This window comes from Narcine bancroftii, chromosome 1 (genome assembly GCF_036971445.1).
Source record: "Narcine bancroftii isolate sNarBan1 chromosome 1, sNarBan1.hap1, whole genome shotgun sequence".
In the NCBI taxonomy this organism is placed as follows: domain Eukaryota; kingdom Metazoa; phylum Chordata; class Chondrichthyes; order Torpediniformes; family Narcinidae; genus Narcine; species Narcine bancroftii.
This window is the reverse complement of record NC_091469.1, coordinates 57313250-57329825: the sequence shown is the minus strand read 5'-3', so window position 1 is coordinate 57329825 and position 16576 is coordinate 57313250. Positions and strand designations below refer to the sequence as shown.

Sequence of the window (16576 nt, the reverse complement as noted above, 5' to 3'; positions counted from 1 at the left end):
TAAAGTCTTGAGTTACAACACAGGATTTGTAAGACTGAACTTTGGGAATAACTTCCCAGAATTGTGCCAAAGGTTTAATGGTTTGGGTAGCGCATGCACACCACCACCACACACCCCACACCCACCCTCTTTAAGTAAGTTGTTACATTAGTAATTATTAATAAATATATTGCTTTAAGACAGAAACAAAATAGTTTCTTCATAAATTTCGATTGCTGCTGGTCTGCCACGTAACAGTTCAAATTTATTTAAAGGAATAATCTGGTATTTAAAATAAAAATACTACTCTTAATGGTTAATTGCCAATGACTCCACAGTTGTTGGCAGAATCACAAAAAGCAATGAGGAAGCTCACAGGAGGGGGATAGATCACCTTGCACCACCAGGTTCAGGAACAGCTGATACCCCTCAACTGACAGAATCTTCTATGACAGAGTCAATCAGAGACTCATTTAAGGACTCTTACTTGTGTACTTCATTGATTTTCTTTGTGTTCTCTATATTGTACAGTCTATTTGTTTACATTTGTTATCTGTTTACAGTTATTTGTTTGCATGTTTACATGGTGTACTGTTTATTTTTTGCATTTCCAATTAGTGGTAATTCTGCTGCGCCCACAAGAAAAAGGAATCTTGCGGTTGTATGTGATGTATGTACTCTGACAATAAATCTGAAACATCTGAGGATCTGTGCTGGAGCCTCCATGTCGATGCAATCACAAAGAAGGCTCTCCAATGGCTATACTTGTGAGGTGTTTGAGGAGATTCAGTATGTCACAATGGAATCTCAAAAGCTCTACAAGTACACTGTGGTGAACATCCTGGCTGGTTGCATCACTGTCTGGAATGGAGGTGCCAACACTCAGGGCAAGAAAAATCTCCAGAGGGTTGTTAACTTGGCCTGCGACATCATGGGTACCAGACTTTACTCCATTGAGGACATCTCAAGAGGCGGTGTCTTAAGAAAGCCACCTCTATCTTCAAGGACCCTACTACCCAGAACATGCCCTCTTCACTCTACTACTATGGGGGGGGGGGGTCAAATTACAGGAGCCTAAAGATGAGCACAAGGACAGCTTCTTCCCTGTTGCCATCAGATTCCTGAATGATCAATGAACCAAAGAGACTGCCTTTCTTTGACTTTTTGTGCACTGTTTTTATTTATTTTTGTAAGGTGGTTTATATGAATGTATGGTGATGCAAAATAAAGGATCTCCTGACTTGTTCATGACAATAAATTCTGATTTTGAACACAAAACTACTGTTAAAAATGCATATAGTTCATTAATATCTTTTAAGGGAGGATTTCTGTCCCCATTCCAGTTGCATTTCTAACACCTGACCCACAGTAATGTGATTGCTTGAAATGGCCTGGCAAAGTTGTCAGTGCATCATCTGAGAACTGGTTTCCAAATTAAGAGAGCTGTCCCACAACCCAACCAAATATAATTTATCATACATGCATTTTATAGATATCTACAGATTAGAAATTTCCTGAATATGATGTCTAATTATCTAACATTGCAACAACCAGATTTACTTGGCACTTTGTTCCAGTTAAACCCCTTTCAGAATAATTGATACTATTTATACTCTTATATTAAATTTGAGATCAGTCCCCTTGGGTAAGATTCAACAAATATGGGAATCGGAACATCAGCTCGTATTATCTTCTGAAACATTGGAAAGAATTACTAGACTAGTTGAAACTTCTTCACTCTGTGCACATCATTCTTTAATACAGTTTAGAATAGTTTTTTGACCTTATATGTCTAAAGATAAACTAGTTCGCATCTTTCCTAATATGAGCTCGACATGTGATAGATAAAATACTGAGGTGGCTTAATTGACAAGTATGTTTTGGTCCTGTCCTCTGTTAGAAAAATCCCTTAACTGCTCTTTTTGGAAATACAGATGTAGGTTGTTTACCTACTTCTGCATTTCGAGTTGTATCTTTTTCTGTACTATTAGCTAGAAGAGCCGTTTTACTTAAATGAAAAGCTCTGATTCCCCTACATTATTTCAAAGGCTTTCTCATGTTATGTCTTTCTTAAATCTAGAAAAGAAATCAGAAGTTGTACTTTAGATACAATTACTAAGTTTGAAGAAACATGGAAACCATATATTTACTTTCATGGGATATAGCTAGCATTGTTCTATGAATTAACTCTTCCTTTCCAGGCGTAATAATTTTTGCCATTTTTGTTATCTAGGTGTGGCTTGAAGCTATGTTTAAAGGTATTCAACAGATGCTCAGGATAGGCCGCTCAGTTTTTAAAGAAAATCTTAATTTTATATATAGATTAGTTGTGGGTTTTTTATATGTGATATTATAAATATATTTTGATCTTTGTTAGGAGAATTATTTCTAATAGTTCATATTTTCACTATTTGAAGTTTGTATAATATGTAGACTTGGGCATTTTTAATTGTCATTTTTATTCTCCTAATGCCGTGTGTGTGTGTGTGTGTGTGTGTGTGTGTGTGTGTGTGTGTGTGTGTGTGAAAATAAATAAATAGATGTGATGCCATTGCTGGATCTGCTGTAATGGTATCACTGCTATTGGTGTGGACCCAGAAGAGCGGAGAACAGAGATACAGCAATGATCTGAAGGGTGCAACCACCCAGTCCTAATGCAGTATTGGCATTAAGTTGCCTGTTAAAGGGGCAAATGATATTTATAAAGTAAAATTCTGCAACCAGTGCTCTACCCCCAAGATGGCGGCGCTTGTGCTTGGCAATGCCCACAAAGATTCGCAGACTATGGGGAGCAGCAGAGGGCATCAGAAATGGGGAGACCACCCCACATTGAGAAGGAGAAACAGGACGCTGACCACAGCTGCAGACCAGCAAAAGGCTCAGCGGCTGAGGAGCACGCTCAGAGTGCTGGGGACTGGATTATGGGAACCAGGTATCAGAGCCAGGATTCAAGAGGGTGCTGAGGGCCTCAGGTTTTCTAATCATATTGGAGGTTTAGGTCGGAAGCTTAGGTTGCTGATGGATCGAACTGGAGACTATGCGGCTGGAGGCGAATTGATGGACACTCAGTGACTCTGAAGGGACTTTTTTCAACCTCTCTCCTGTAAGGGACACCAGGTGACATTAATGGCAGTTTTGTGTAATGTTGCATGTTCTATACCAGTGCTTCTCAACCTTTTTTGCCCAAGGCTCCACTTTAATTTAAAAAAGTGTACCCCACTGTTAGCGGAAAAAAGTTGTATGTTCAAAAGGTTTCAATTAAATTATGTACTGCAAGTGTATTTCGATGCAATTAAGGTTAGGAATACACAGTTGACATATTGGAGTAATAGTTGAATAGGAAATATGTTCCAATCTCAAACACACATTCAGCAATTGTCGTCACTTCAGTAGGAACCTTGTCCTGGATGCTGGCCGCAGATCTTTTTGATTCAAGGGACTAATTTTGTTAGTTTCAACCTTAAATCTCCACTTTTTGTAATTTCCAGTTGGTTTCTCTTAGCTTGTAGCAAATCACTAACAGCACTGAAGCCACATTCTACTAAATAAGATGATGGAAAATTAATCACCTTGTTAAAGTAGTTGAGTTTGGGTATTTCTTTTCGATCTCGTTAGGCAACCATATCATGGTTCCATTCACTCTGAACAGAATTTTCACAGATTTGACATGATGTAACTCAAATACCGTAAATATTCGTATATAATGTGAAAAATTTTGTACCGAAATTCGAGCTAAAAGGGGATCACATTATACACGAGGTTATTATTTTAACAATTTTTTCTACTAGGTTTAACAATCAGTAAGATTATCAGCAGCTGCCTACATTGACGGCAGCGCGACTAGGTTGGGCGGAGGGGGAGAGATGGCAGTGCGAATTGGGTGGGGGGAGAGAGTAGCGTGAATTTGGTGGGTGATGGGAGGAAAGATGGCAGCGCGACTTGGGCGGGCGAGGAGGGAGAGACGGCAGTGCGACTCGGGCGAGTGAGGGGGTGTTCGTATTATACATGGGCCAAATGTTTCTCCCTTTTTCCCCTCAAAAATGGGGTGGATCGCATTATATATGAAACACATTATACACAAATATTTATGGTAACTCACCTTGGTATTGCACTGGAACTTCAGACAAGTCCACCAGCAATGGCTGAGTTAACCAACAGTGAAAATCCATTGCCTTTAAATCACAAAAGCTCATAAAGATACAGGTCTCACTCACTACTGAACTGAAAAAGTAAAGGGGTATGGATAGAGACATGATTGTTGAGATAATTTGGAATCTGTGTCATCAATGAGATAATTCGGAATGGATAATAATAAGACCAGTCAGAAAAAATATAATGTTGACCAAGGATATCAACAGTTAAAAATAAGAGAATGGAGAAACATTGGAAGAGTAAAAGGACATGAAAATAAAAAGAACAAAGTGATTTTACTTGGAAATTACCACAATTGTGTTTTACTGACATCTTTCACACCAATATAACAAGTTTATTTGTTCAAACCAACTTTTTAATTATTTCCCAAAGTATTTCTACACCCCACTAAAATATTCTTAAGCTGCACACGCCACCTTGAGAATCTTTGTTCTTATACTATTATATGGCAATAAAGGAATCTTGAACCTTATCTTGCTGACAATATGCTGTACTTTTCCATTACAAACCCTGGATGCAACCTGAGCACCAACATAACTGTGTCATCAGAAGTGGAGGTATAGTAGTATAAAGTCAGGAGGGAGTACAGCTGGAAGTCCTATTGAACATTGCCCTCCATTAATTATCACTGCATCAGGTCTCATATGGGTAAGAATTGTTTGGCAAGGTATCTCCACCTCTGAATAATAGGAGCTCCTTTATGTTGTAAAATGCCTGAAAGTTAGATTACATAACAGGGACCCTGATTCTGTTTTGGATATGAGAATTTCAAAGGTTATCATCAAGAGTGCCTTTGTAGAGTCACAACTTACCTGGCTGGTCAAGTCCTGATGGGTTTCCTCGCCACTACTCATTTCAGTTAAGTCTATTGCACAGTCCTAGTGGAGACAAAAATGGTCTTTTTCACCAGGAACACCTATCATTATGTTTTGAGACACTGGCATTCTGTCAAATAGGATAAATTTAGAACAAATTTAGCAGGTGAAATCTGGGAATCCATGAAACACTGGGCATGCAGCAAAAATAAAAATTATTTCTTCACAATCTTTAACTTTGGGGTCTTGGATCTTCTTTATTCCACCATTACAGTCACAATGGTGCTGGCTGAATAAGGAGGACAGGAAGGCATGATGGGTGTAGCACCAGATGTACCCAAAAATGATTTGCCAACCTGGTAAAAGTGCAATAACCTGTAAACTACATGCACGCGAAGCAAAGAAAACAGCATGCACCAGGGAGACTGAATTATCCCACTGCCAAGAGATGGGATCAAAACCACTTGTAATTGACAATCATGATTGACAATTGCATCGCTAAAAAGCAGTGGGGAAGTCTAAGAACATCCTTAATAGTGGCAAGACACAGACTGTGATCGCCAAACACAAACCTAAAGCATTTGATGAGTAAATAATCCATCTGTGCTTCCTCCTAAGATCTCCACCATTATGAAAGTTTGTCTTGAGCCAGTTTGATTCACTCAACATGATATCTAGAAATGGATGAGGACTGGAAACTGCAAAGACTAAGAGATCAGATAAAATCTTGGTTTCTAAAAATTTGCCCTCCAAAACCAGTCAAGCTGTTGCAGTTCAATCACAAAATTTCCAAGCAGTATAGCAAATTCTATTAAATTGTTCTGAGTCAATTGTAAAATGGAAAGCAGGTCTGTTATTGAGAGAAACCTACAATATGCTCCATGCCATAACTATTTGTAATTAATTTCATAGAGCTCCTTGGGGATCTAAGTGCAATAATTTTGAATCTGTCTGTGTTAGGAATTTGATTAATAATGTATTTTGTCCCCACAGGCTATATGTCTCCTCATCCGTCTCCTATGAGCATACCGGAGCATGTTCCCAGTCCAATGTCAGCAGGTGGTCCTACTCCTCCTCAGATTCCACCAGCCCAGGCCACACCAATATTGCAAGGAGATCCTCAGGTCATGGGTCAGCAAAACAGAGGTCCTTCACCATTTAATCCAGTTCAGCTTCACCAATTAAGGGCTCAAATTCTGGCTTATAAAATGCTGGCTAGAGGACAGCCACTGCCAGATAATCTGCAGCTTGCTGTTCAAGGGAAACGATCACTACCCAGTATGCAGCAACAAGTAGCACCCATTGCCTACAACAGACCACCAAGTATGTATGCAATTTAGCTTTATTGTTTTCCGATGGATAAAATAAATTCTGCTTCAAAATGTATTTTTTATTATTAAGACCAAAAGTTGTAATCCAGGCAGTAAAATTGATCATGAATTGTGGGCTGATATATATCTTAAGTGTAAAGAATTTTTATCTTCAGCAGTTGAAATCTTGTCTAGTAATTGAGAGATTCAAATATTTTGTGTTGCGATGACTAGCTTTTTATGCAAGAAATAGTGGACACTATTGATTCTGTCAAATGCAATTGAATATTTATTTCTACCACAAATTAGTACTTTGGTGTATAATTTGAAACTTGTGGCTAGATCTAATGGAAGTGACTAATTTCTTCTTGTGGGTCAGTTTATTTCTAGCTGTTTGCCTGCACATTGAAGAGCTGGAGGTAGATTCAGAGATGAAAGAATGTCTTCACTTACTGATTGGCCCCTCAATTTTATGCCAGCCATAGCTGATATCTTTTCTACCTTCACATATACTTTTAGAATTTTTAGTTTTCTATTACTTATGCTAATATTCAATCAGATTTAAAAACCTGTCAAATAATGTTTTAAGTATCAGTGATCCTTTAAAAAACACTTCAAAGATCATTGTGATGTCAAAAAGTTATCTGAGTATTCCAGGGATGGGAATGCCAGAGGTCAAATTGCTCCTCCAAAATCTGCAGTCTTTTGTCTCCACTTGCCACCTTCTAGCCTCTATCTACCCTGACCACTCTACCCTATCTGGCTCCATTGCTCATCAACCCTCCCCTCGTCTGGTTCCACCTACCACATGCAAACTCCTGCCTCTCCCTTCCCCCCCCCCTCCCCAATCACCTCCCCACACTGGCCATCACCTTTCTCAGTTTTGATGCAGGGTCTTGTCCCAAAGCATTGACTATCCCTTTGCCTCCACAGATAACTTTACTGCTGAGTTCCTCCAGCAATTTACTTTATGCTCCAAATTCTAACATCTGCAGTCTCTTGTAGATTTGCTCAATAGCTGTCTTGGGGAGGGGGAGGGGGGAGTGGAATATCATCAACAAAGCCTCTATGGAACTTGTTTACCCACATTTAGGCTATTTTTCTCGATATGGAAGGTTTATTAATTAAGAAATATAGAAACCAATACAATTAGAGGGTGGGTTGGTGGGGGTGAGTGAATAGAGGAATTATCAGCAACAAATAGCTTGGCTTCAATTTTGGAAGTTCTCCAGATCATCTGAACAGAATTGAAAGTGAACAGAGAATTTTGTACTGGAGCAAATTGAATAGAGATGGAAAATACTTATTTGGGAGGAAAAGCATTGATATAGAAGATATAGCAAGATATAGAATTCAAAGGGAGAAGTTGATCCTTTTGAGTAGGACTGACGAGAAAAAGACAGATAGAAGACATACTCAATGTGGAAATATGTGTGGTGATGGACTCCTTGGAGTAATGTTGTGTAGTCCAGCCATTCTCAGTGGGGGCCCTTCAGCTCCCTGTGGGCCACAGCACATTTAAGTAAAATCTGTTTTCTTTTCACCTTGTGTAACATAATTTTTTTTAAAATGTAGTCAGTAGGACTACATTTTTTTTTAATGTAGTCAACCAAAACTTGACTACTTCACAGGGAAGGGACTCCATAACCTTTGAGCAGAGTCATTTTCCAAGAAGTATTTTGAAGGATGCTTTTATTGGCTAACTGTCAGCATTTACCATGATGCATATGTCAACGAGCAGTATTTTTAGATAAAAGTTTCTTACTCTATTTTCTTTCCATTCTTGCTGTGTATTTTTTTTTTACAGCAATTTCTTTTTGTTTCTGATTTCTAGCATCTCATTTGATGGAATTGTCACACACATGCTCTTTTGTATCTGTTCTCTCTTGAACTTCCAGCACAAAAAGCAAAAATTGTTACCTGGGCAATCTTTGGTTTCCATCATGTTATGGACATTTCTTCTTCATTCCTCCCTTCTCTGAAACTTAAAAATGATTAGTTTACTTTTACAGTTCAGATGAAAAGATATTGATCTGAAAAATTGACTACCGAATCTGCATATTTCCAACCTATTTTTATTAATGTAATTTACTGAAATGGTTAATTTAACAAAGTTAAGCTGGTACTGGCATTTGTCTCATAGCATGCACTGGAATTGGAGTGGGTCCACTGATGTCTTGAGGATGTATGACAACAACTGATACTGGCATTTCCCCTAGAGCTGCAAGTCATATTCAGCAAGATTCAGTTCAATATGTTTGGATCATTTTAGGAACAGATACAAATATTTTCCATGTTTAACTTTTTTCTGGGTATATGCTTTGCATGTTCATGATTTTTTTTTTCTTCTTTCTCCCCTTTGTAGGAGAATATCATGGATTCACACAACACAGAAACCGACACTGCACCACCACATTCAGGCCAACCATCGAGTACCATTCTGTTCTAATCTTTAGTGCTTTGGCAATTCAGCAGCTCACACAGATACTTTGTATACGAGAATACCTATTGCTACCTCCTTCTTAGTGGATTCCAGATTGTGGCCATCCTCTGGGTCGAAACAATATGCGTCCAGCTATCCCCACAAACCTCTAATTTCTTAAACTTCTGAGCTCTTGTTTTAGTCATCCTATGATCCTCATAATTTTGTATATATCTAACTTGTCTAACTGACCTTATTGTCAACGCCCCCCCCCATCTCCTCTAAGGAAAACAGACTCAGCCTATCCAGTCTCTTATTACTGAATCATTCCATCCCAGGCAGCATCCTGTTAAATCATCTCTACATTCTCTTATGAACAGTCACATCCTTTCTATAGCATGGCACCTGTACGACATAACCTGTGGCCTAAGCAAAGTTTTATAAAATTGTTTCATTACCTCTATGCTGTTATATTAATGGAAGCCATGCTACCTTCATCACATCTATATGTTTTGCTACTTTAGGGATCTTTGAACTTGTACCCACCAAGATACTTGTGTTCCTTACACTTCCTAGGGATTTACTGTTCATGGTATACGTCCTACCCTTATTAGTTGTCCCAAAATGCATCTGTATTCTTCTGTAGCTTAAGATTGTTACTCTATCGGTGATAATATTTTAGGTTGAAAAATAAAATTGTGTTAAACAAGAACAAGAAATATCTTGGCGTTTCAAAAAGAAATTTCAGTGTTTTGTTTAGATTAGGTGAAAGATGTTCTGTGTTTTTTTTTCCTTTTAGGTTTAGGCATGCATTCAATGGCTGGTCAGGCTGTTGGACCTTCACAAATGATGCCAGGACACGTTCCAAATGTTCACAAGCCCTGGGCAGAAGGTAAATAGTTATCAAATGGCTTCATACTTCATATTTGTTTTGGTTGTTAGAAAGAACATCTTGGTATATTGAAAGAATTGGAACAAAAAAAATTAACCAACATTAGGCCAGTCTCTCTCATTTCTGTTAGTTTGAGTCCTTTGCTTTTCTTGAAACATAGTATTTGGTAATAAACCAATTATTGATTTGGGCAGAAAAGTTGTTCTGTCACTGAAGTGAAATCAAAACTTAAATATTTACAGATGGACCAGCAACATAAATATTACCAGTCGTATGTTATATTTTGTTTGAGGGAGATTTTAGCATTAGTCATTGGGTGGAAGTAGCCTCTTTAGAAAATATAGTGTGTTGTCCAAGTTTTATAGTGTTCACTGTTCTGATTAAATTGTTCAACTTCCTGAAAACAAATCTGCTTTGAATTATACATTTCAAGGAAAACTGGAAACATAAATTCTTCCTCTTCAAGTCATTTATCTATATTTTGGTGTATAAGTCGAGACTCTAAACCCTGAAAAAGCACTCAAATATCAAGGGTTGACTGATTGTCAGATTTAAATCTGACACTTCCCCACTACTGCCATAACCACCCAGACATTTTACAATTATAGAGCCTGAGGTTCCCGCTCCTGCCTGGGAGCCCGAGGTCCTCGCTCCTGCCCAGGAGCTGACACGTAACAGGGGTTCCTGCACCGAGCACACTTGGGCAGTGAGGTGACTTCTATGTGGATGGCACCGCACCCAATGTTGAGAATGACATCACCGTCGCCAACTCCAGCAGATGCTGAAGACTTAGACCCAACACTGTTTGGCATCTTCCCGGCCAGAAGCAAAGGTTTTTTTAAATTGTTTTATTTTACTTGCTTGCTTAATTTACAGATTTGTTACTTTGTGATTGGGGTGCTGTAACAAAGTTTGGGTTGTTGCTGGGAGGCCTAGACACCAGTCTCCGGCACGTTCCATGCAGAAAATTGACAAGTCATCTTATATGCCTGATATATGATAAAACCATAAAAATGAGGCTGAAAATGGGGACTCGTCTGAAGGTCGACTTACCATATTTTCCACTCATCTAGTGCCACACGCAATTAATGTGCACATGCATATAATGCATGGAAAATATGAAATTATGTTAAAAAGTTCACGTATAGCCCGCACACACATATACTGCGCATGTGTTGTATTAAACTTTTTTTTTTAATCGAAAATGTTACTCATATTTGATTCCATGGCAGCCCACAAAGAGAATTCAACACAAAAGACAATAAATTCTTATGGCATCCACTTCACAGTAATTCCAGTTGGGCTGCCGTAAACTGCAGCCACTCGATATTGATGTTAATTACCCATTCAAATCGTTCATCAGATCAGAATGGGAGCAATGGATGCATAATGGCCCTCATGAGTTCACCCCATCTGGACGCTTGAAAAAAGCACCCTATACTTAAGATTGCGAATGGGTTGCCGGAGTGTGGGATAAGATAACACCAGAAACTATATGCAGTGGATTCCGAAAAGCCAGTGTAATATATACTAATGATAGGGATTCCACCACTGGCGATTAAAGCAGTAGCAGCAGTGATGTGTCAGTACCGACTTCAGTAGCAGAAGAACAGTTGCAGGCTATCCTAACATGAAGACAGTGAACAAGAATCCGACTTTGAAGGATCGAAAGGTTTACGGATGATCATGAAGGAGATGAATAAATGACATCATTATTTTACTTGTTATTTCAGATGTATGGTTTTTGACTTAAGCATTTTTTTTAAATAATTTATTCAAGTCATTAAAAATAAATTTTAATGTAGAACCAGTTGAGGCTCAAATAACTTCAATTTTATATTCAACATGTAATAAAGTTCTGGTTCAACACATTTATGGAGATAATGCATGGTGAGTTATCCGGTTTGTAATTAAACATATAACAGGTGTGTTATATGTGTAAAAATGTGGTATATCCCAAAATATACGGTATTTACATTTAAGCTATCTTGTGTTGGAGTAAGCTGAAAATTTAGAGTACCAAATATTCCTGACTTCCAGAATTGAGAAATTAAATAGTATGCAAACTACTGATACTTTCTGTTCATTCTCCATCCATGGCACCCTCATTATTTTCCTGTTATCAAAAAAACCAAATTGATGTATTTTTTTAATATTTCACTGTGTAATTTGAATATAAGTCTGGTCATTTTACTTTTAATTGTTTATCCTGAAATAATGCAATAGGAAAGTTATGTTTACACCCTGTTTTCCTTTGGTTGAAAAATAATAGGTCAAGTTAATGAAATGGGAATTCCAAGCACTCCTCAGAAAATGCCCTCTCAAGCTACTTGTGGAAGACCTTCCCCTGCACCAACTGTGCAAACAACTCCCTCAGGTCCTGGGACATCACTGCCACAACAATCTGTTGTCCAGCCGACACCAGCTATCCAACTTCATCAGAAACAAAACCGTATAACACCCATCCAGAAACCACAAGGTCTTGATCCGGTTGAAATTCTTCAAGAACGAGAATACAGGCAAGTAGAAATGTTAATTCTAAAATTTGTAATTTGTTACTGCTATGATGTATGCTACTCCTTTGGAATGATGAATAGAAATCTCTTAGTTATAGAATGCTGGGCTTTTATGTGTATTTCATAATCTCTAGGTTTAATTTTGCTTGTGCAATTAGCTGGAAATTATGTTTCCAACACCACACTTGCTTCTGCTTGCGTGAATAATGACACCAATGATTTGGGAAAGTTTTGTTCTGATCATTTTTATGATTGTTGAATGTCCTCCATGTTTTTAATATTTGCCACATGCTATCTGAGCTTTGGATTAAAGATGATATAGTTTAATATATATACTTCAGAAATGGAATGTGAAAATATATTGGATTTTCCAAATACTCTATATATGTGTGTAATAGTTGAATTTTGTGGACTATTTGTTAAAGTAAAATTTAGGGGGTCAATATTGCATTCATATGACTTTTGACTGCAGTAAGTACCTGTGTCGTTCAGGGCGTTGGGAGCTCAGGTGGGCGAGCAAATGGGTGGGACCAGGTGGTAAGTCCACATTTGGGGCTTCGGGTGCTTGGAAGTTTTTTGGGGGGAAATAAAAATTTGGAGGTGATTCTAAACGAGAGCTTTTTGAATTAAATGAGATTGATGTGGAGATAATAGGTTCATTTGAAGCCCATTGATCAGAAACCATCAATAAAAGGCTGTTAGTGATAAATCCCTTGCAAAAATGATTTTTTTTTTGCCAGATGCTGATTATTATTTAATTCCTGTAATAGGAACTGATTAAAGGCAAATTGCATCATTCTTTTCAAATCAAACAAGATAAGTATGTGAAAGAGGGTAAAAAGGGAATAGTGAGACATGCTGGAAAGTTATAATGAGGTGGGTGCGGTGCCATCCACATAGAAGTCACCTCACTGCCCAAGTGTGCTCATTTGGAACATAAACGTTAGCTCAGAACACCTTGTACTTATGTTTTAAGTCATTCCATATAATTGAATCAGATGAACAATTCTTCTATAATATACAATTTTATAAGATTTTGTACACAAATTGAGCTGTTTGCTTCCCAGCTGTTAAAATTAATTTCATTTTTCCTGCTTAAAGACTTCAAGCTCGAATTGCTCATCGTATTCAAGAGCTTGAAAACCTACCTGGTTCTTTGCCACCAGATTTGCGAAATAAAGCTACTGTTGAATTAAAAGCTCTTCGCCTACTCAACTTCCAAAGACAGGTTGGTATTAATTATTATCATCAACGCAAAAATAAATTACTCAGCTGATGGTACCTGTTCTATCTATTTAATATATTGATAAAAACACTCCAAAATGCTGAAGGAACTCAGCCAGTCAGTCATGCAACGTCCATAGGTGATAAAAATATGTTGCCGATGTTTCGGGACTGAGCCCTTCAAGGAACAAACAAAGAATTTAATATATTGAACTTGCTGTCCAATTGCTCTTTTTCTGGAATAAAATGAAAGAAAGCTACTGTTATTAATGGTAATAATAGATTTCAGATCAGATTTTAGATTTATTTATACATGCATGACATCACAAACAACCCTGAGATTTTTCCTGTGGATGTGGCCTACAAACAAAGTGAAAGGCAGTCATTAATTAGTAGTGCGAAAAAAAAACTGTATGCAGTGTAAACATGTAAACAAACAAAGAACTGTAAAAAGATAACAAATGTAAACAAACTGCAATACAGAAAGAACACAGAGAAAATTAAAAAGTGTAGTGCAAGAGACTCATCAATATGAATTAAACATAAACAGACTCTTTCCCCTGAGGGCGTGGGAGGTTGGAACAAGAGGGCAGAGTTAAAGGTAAGGGGGCAAAACTTTAGGAGAAATATTAGAGGATGCTTTTTCACTCAGCGAGTGGTGGCAGAATGGAATGATCTTCCAAAAGAGATAGTTGCAGCAGGGTTCATTCTGTCATTTAAGAGAAAATTGGATGTGGACATGGAGGTGAGGGGGTTGGAGGGTTAGGGGCAGAGAGCGGGAGGGTTGAACTAGTGATGTTGTTCAAGTGAACCGGTGCAGACTCGAAGGGCCGACATGGCCTGTTTCTGCATTGTAAACGGTTATATGGTTAAATATGGTTATAAGTAAGAGTCCTTAAATGAGTCTCTCATTGAGTTTGTCGTTAAGTGTCTGACGGTGGAGGGGTTGCAGCTGTTCCTGAATCTGGTGGTGCGAGTCTTGTGGCAATTATATCTCATTCCTGATAGCAGCAGGGAGGACAGAGCATGTACTGGGTGGAGTGGGTTGTGGATGATTGCTGCTGCTCTCCAAAGGTAGCGTTCCCTGTAGATGTACTCAATAGTGGGAACGATTTTGCCTGTGATGTCCTGGGCTGTGTCCACTACCTTCTAGAGGGCTTTACACTCTGGGGTATTGGTGTTTCCATACCAGACTCTCTTTCCACCATACCTCTTGGCCACCGGTTGTCGCCTGTTTGAAACAGGTGTGTACTATGCCCTGTGGAGTGAGATATTGTAGATATCCATGAATACCTTGGTAAGTTGGTCAGCACAGATTTTTAATACTTGGGCAGGTAGTCATTCCGGGCTGGATGCTTTCCTTGGATTTACTCTCCTGAAGGCAGCACGTACTTCATTCTCAGATATGGATAGGATGGTATCATCAGGGGACGTGGACAGACAGTTCTTTGCTGTTACTGTTGTCAAATCAGGCGTAGAAGGCATTGAGTTCCTCTGTGTGAGAAGCTTTTCCATCTGCTACTTTACCATATTTGGTTTTGGAACAGATTATGGCAATTAGGCCCTATCACATCTATCAGGTGTCCCTTCTTGTTTCTATTTTCATCTGGAATCTCCACTTTGCCGGGGAGATTGCTTTCTGGAGGTCATACCTGCTCCTGCTGTACTGATCTGATCTCCAGATTTAAATGCCTGTGATCTGGCTACCAGATTGTTGTGAAAGTTCATTGATTTCTTAATGTTCTTCATAGATCTGCTGTACTCGTGTGAAATTAATGTAGCCACATTTCCACCATTCTGGTTATTTCTAAACATCATCCTCAATTGGGGGCAATTAACAATGAACAGTAAATACCATCTTGCCAGTGGCATTTGCATCCTAGAAACAATTATTAACCAAACTCCTTAAAAACCTCTGAATAACCTACCAGATCGATGTAGATTTTTTTAAAATCTAATTCCTTTGTTTTATTTGGGGTGTGGGCACACAACATGAACATTAATTGCTCATCTCTAATTGCACTTGAAAAAATGTTTGTCACGTGGACTTTGAACAGATATGGTACTTTTGATGAAGGCGTTTCGACGGTGCAGTTGGGCAGCATGTTTTGGAATTTAGACCCACTGATTTTGAAGCAACAACTATACATTTTCAAATCAGAATGGTTTAAAATTTGGAGGAGATTAGATAGATGGTAGTGATCCCAGTTACCAATAGCCCTTATCCTTGGTGGTAGAAGCTGGGGAGGGGGAGAGTGGAGTGTTGTTTTGATGATGGAGTGAGTAATTACGGTGCATTCCCTATTCCAGACATTGCTCCCACTGCATCAGTAGTATAGGGAATAAATGTTAAAGGATGATGGTTAGGATGCCAAACAGGGCAGGAAGTTTTGGCTTGGATGGTGATGAGCTTCTTGAGTATTGTTGAAACTGCACTCATCTAAGCAAAGGGAGACTATTTCACATGCCTGTATTTTGCTTGTAGATTGTATAAATGCTTCGAGATTTGAAGAAGTAAGTCAGTTGCTACATAAATCCAGCCTCTATACTGATCTTGGATTTATTTGTTTTTTCCAGTTGACTTTGTAATGACAATCCCATCCTGCAAGGTGCTTGTTGTGGGTATCTGATGATAGTCCTTTTGAATATCAGGCATAGGCGGTTGGAAATTGCTTGGATTTTTTTGGGGCATGAATATTACTTATCAGTCTATGCCTAAATATTGTCTGGATCTTGTTGCATATTGTTGCGACCTGTATCATTTGCTGAGGAGTTGTGAACAGAATTGAACATTGTGCAACCATCAGCAAGCATCTCTATTTCTAACCTTGTGGTGGAAGGAAGGAGTTGAATGCTTTTTGTTTTCTGGGAAACTGCATTAAGTAACTCTTATCATGACTGGCCTCTGATAATGCCATCATCATACTTTTGTGTGATCTCTGATTCCAAATGTCACTACTCATTCAAATGTCACCCATGCAATGAAGGTAGTCATCTCCCTGTCTCTAAAATTAAATTCTTTGGTTTGTATTTGGATCAGGTCAGTGATGGGGTCTGGAACCAAATGGTGCAGGTGAAACTACTGGACACCAGTGATCGAGTGCCACTTGATAGTATCAGACCTACCAACCTAGTGCAGACTGTGTAACAACTAGGCCAATTGGATTACATGGGCAATTTTCATCTCGTCAGGTAGATGCCATCACTATCATTGCACTAGAAAAGTTGGAATAGGGCTAAGCCTAGTTGTGAAACCAAGGACCTCA

The 16576-nt window shown here is 38.6% G+C and overlaps 1 protein-coding gene across 8 annotated transcripts in view; it reads left to right on the top strand.

Annotated features, from left to right (window-relative positions):
- LOC138758530 (probable global transcription activator SNF2L2) overlaps positions 1–16576 on the top strand; it is a 179236-nt gene that overhangs the window by 38642 nt on the left and 124018 nt on the right. For all 8 annotated transcript variants that reach the window (XM_069927575.1, XM_069927567.1, XM_069927585.1 and 5 more), the window contains 4 exons: positions 5940–6269; positions 9478–9570; positions 11843–12089; positions 13188–13314. In XM_069927575.1, coding sequence (XP_069783676.1) covers positions 5940–6269; positions 9478–9570; positions 11843–12089; positions 13188–13314 — 797 coding nt within the window. The remainder of the gene's footprint in view (positions 1–5939; positions 6270–9477; positions 9571–11842; positions 12090–13187; positions 13315–16576) is intronic.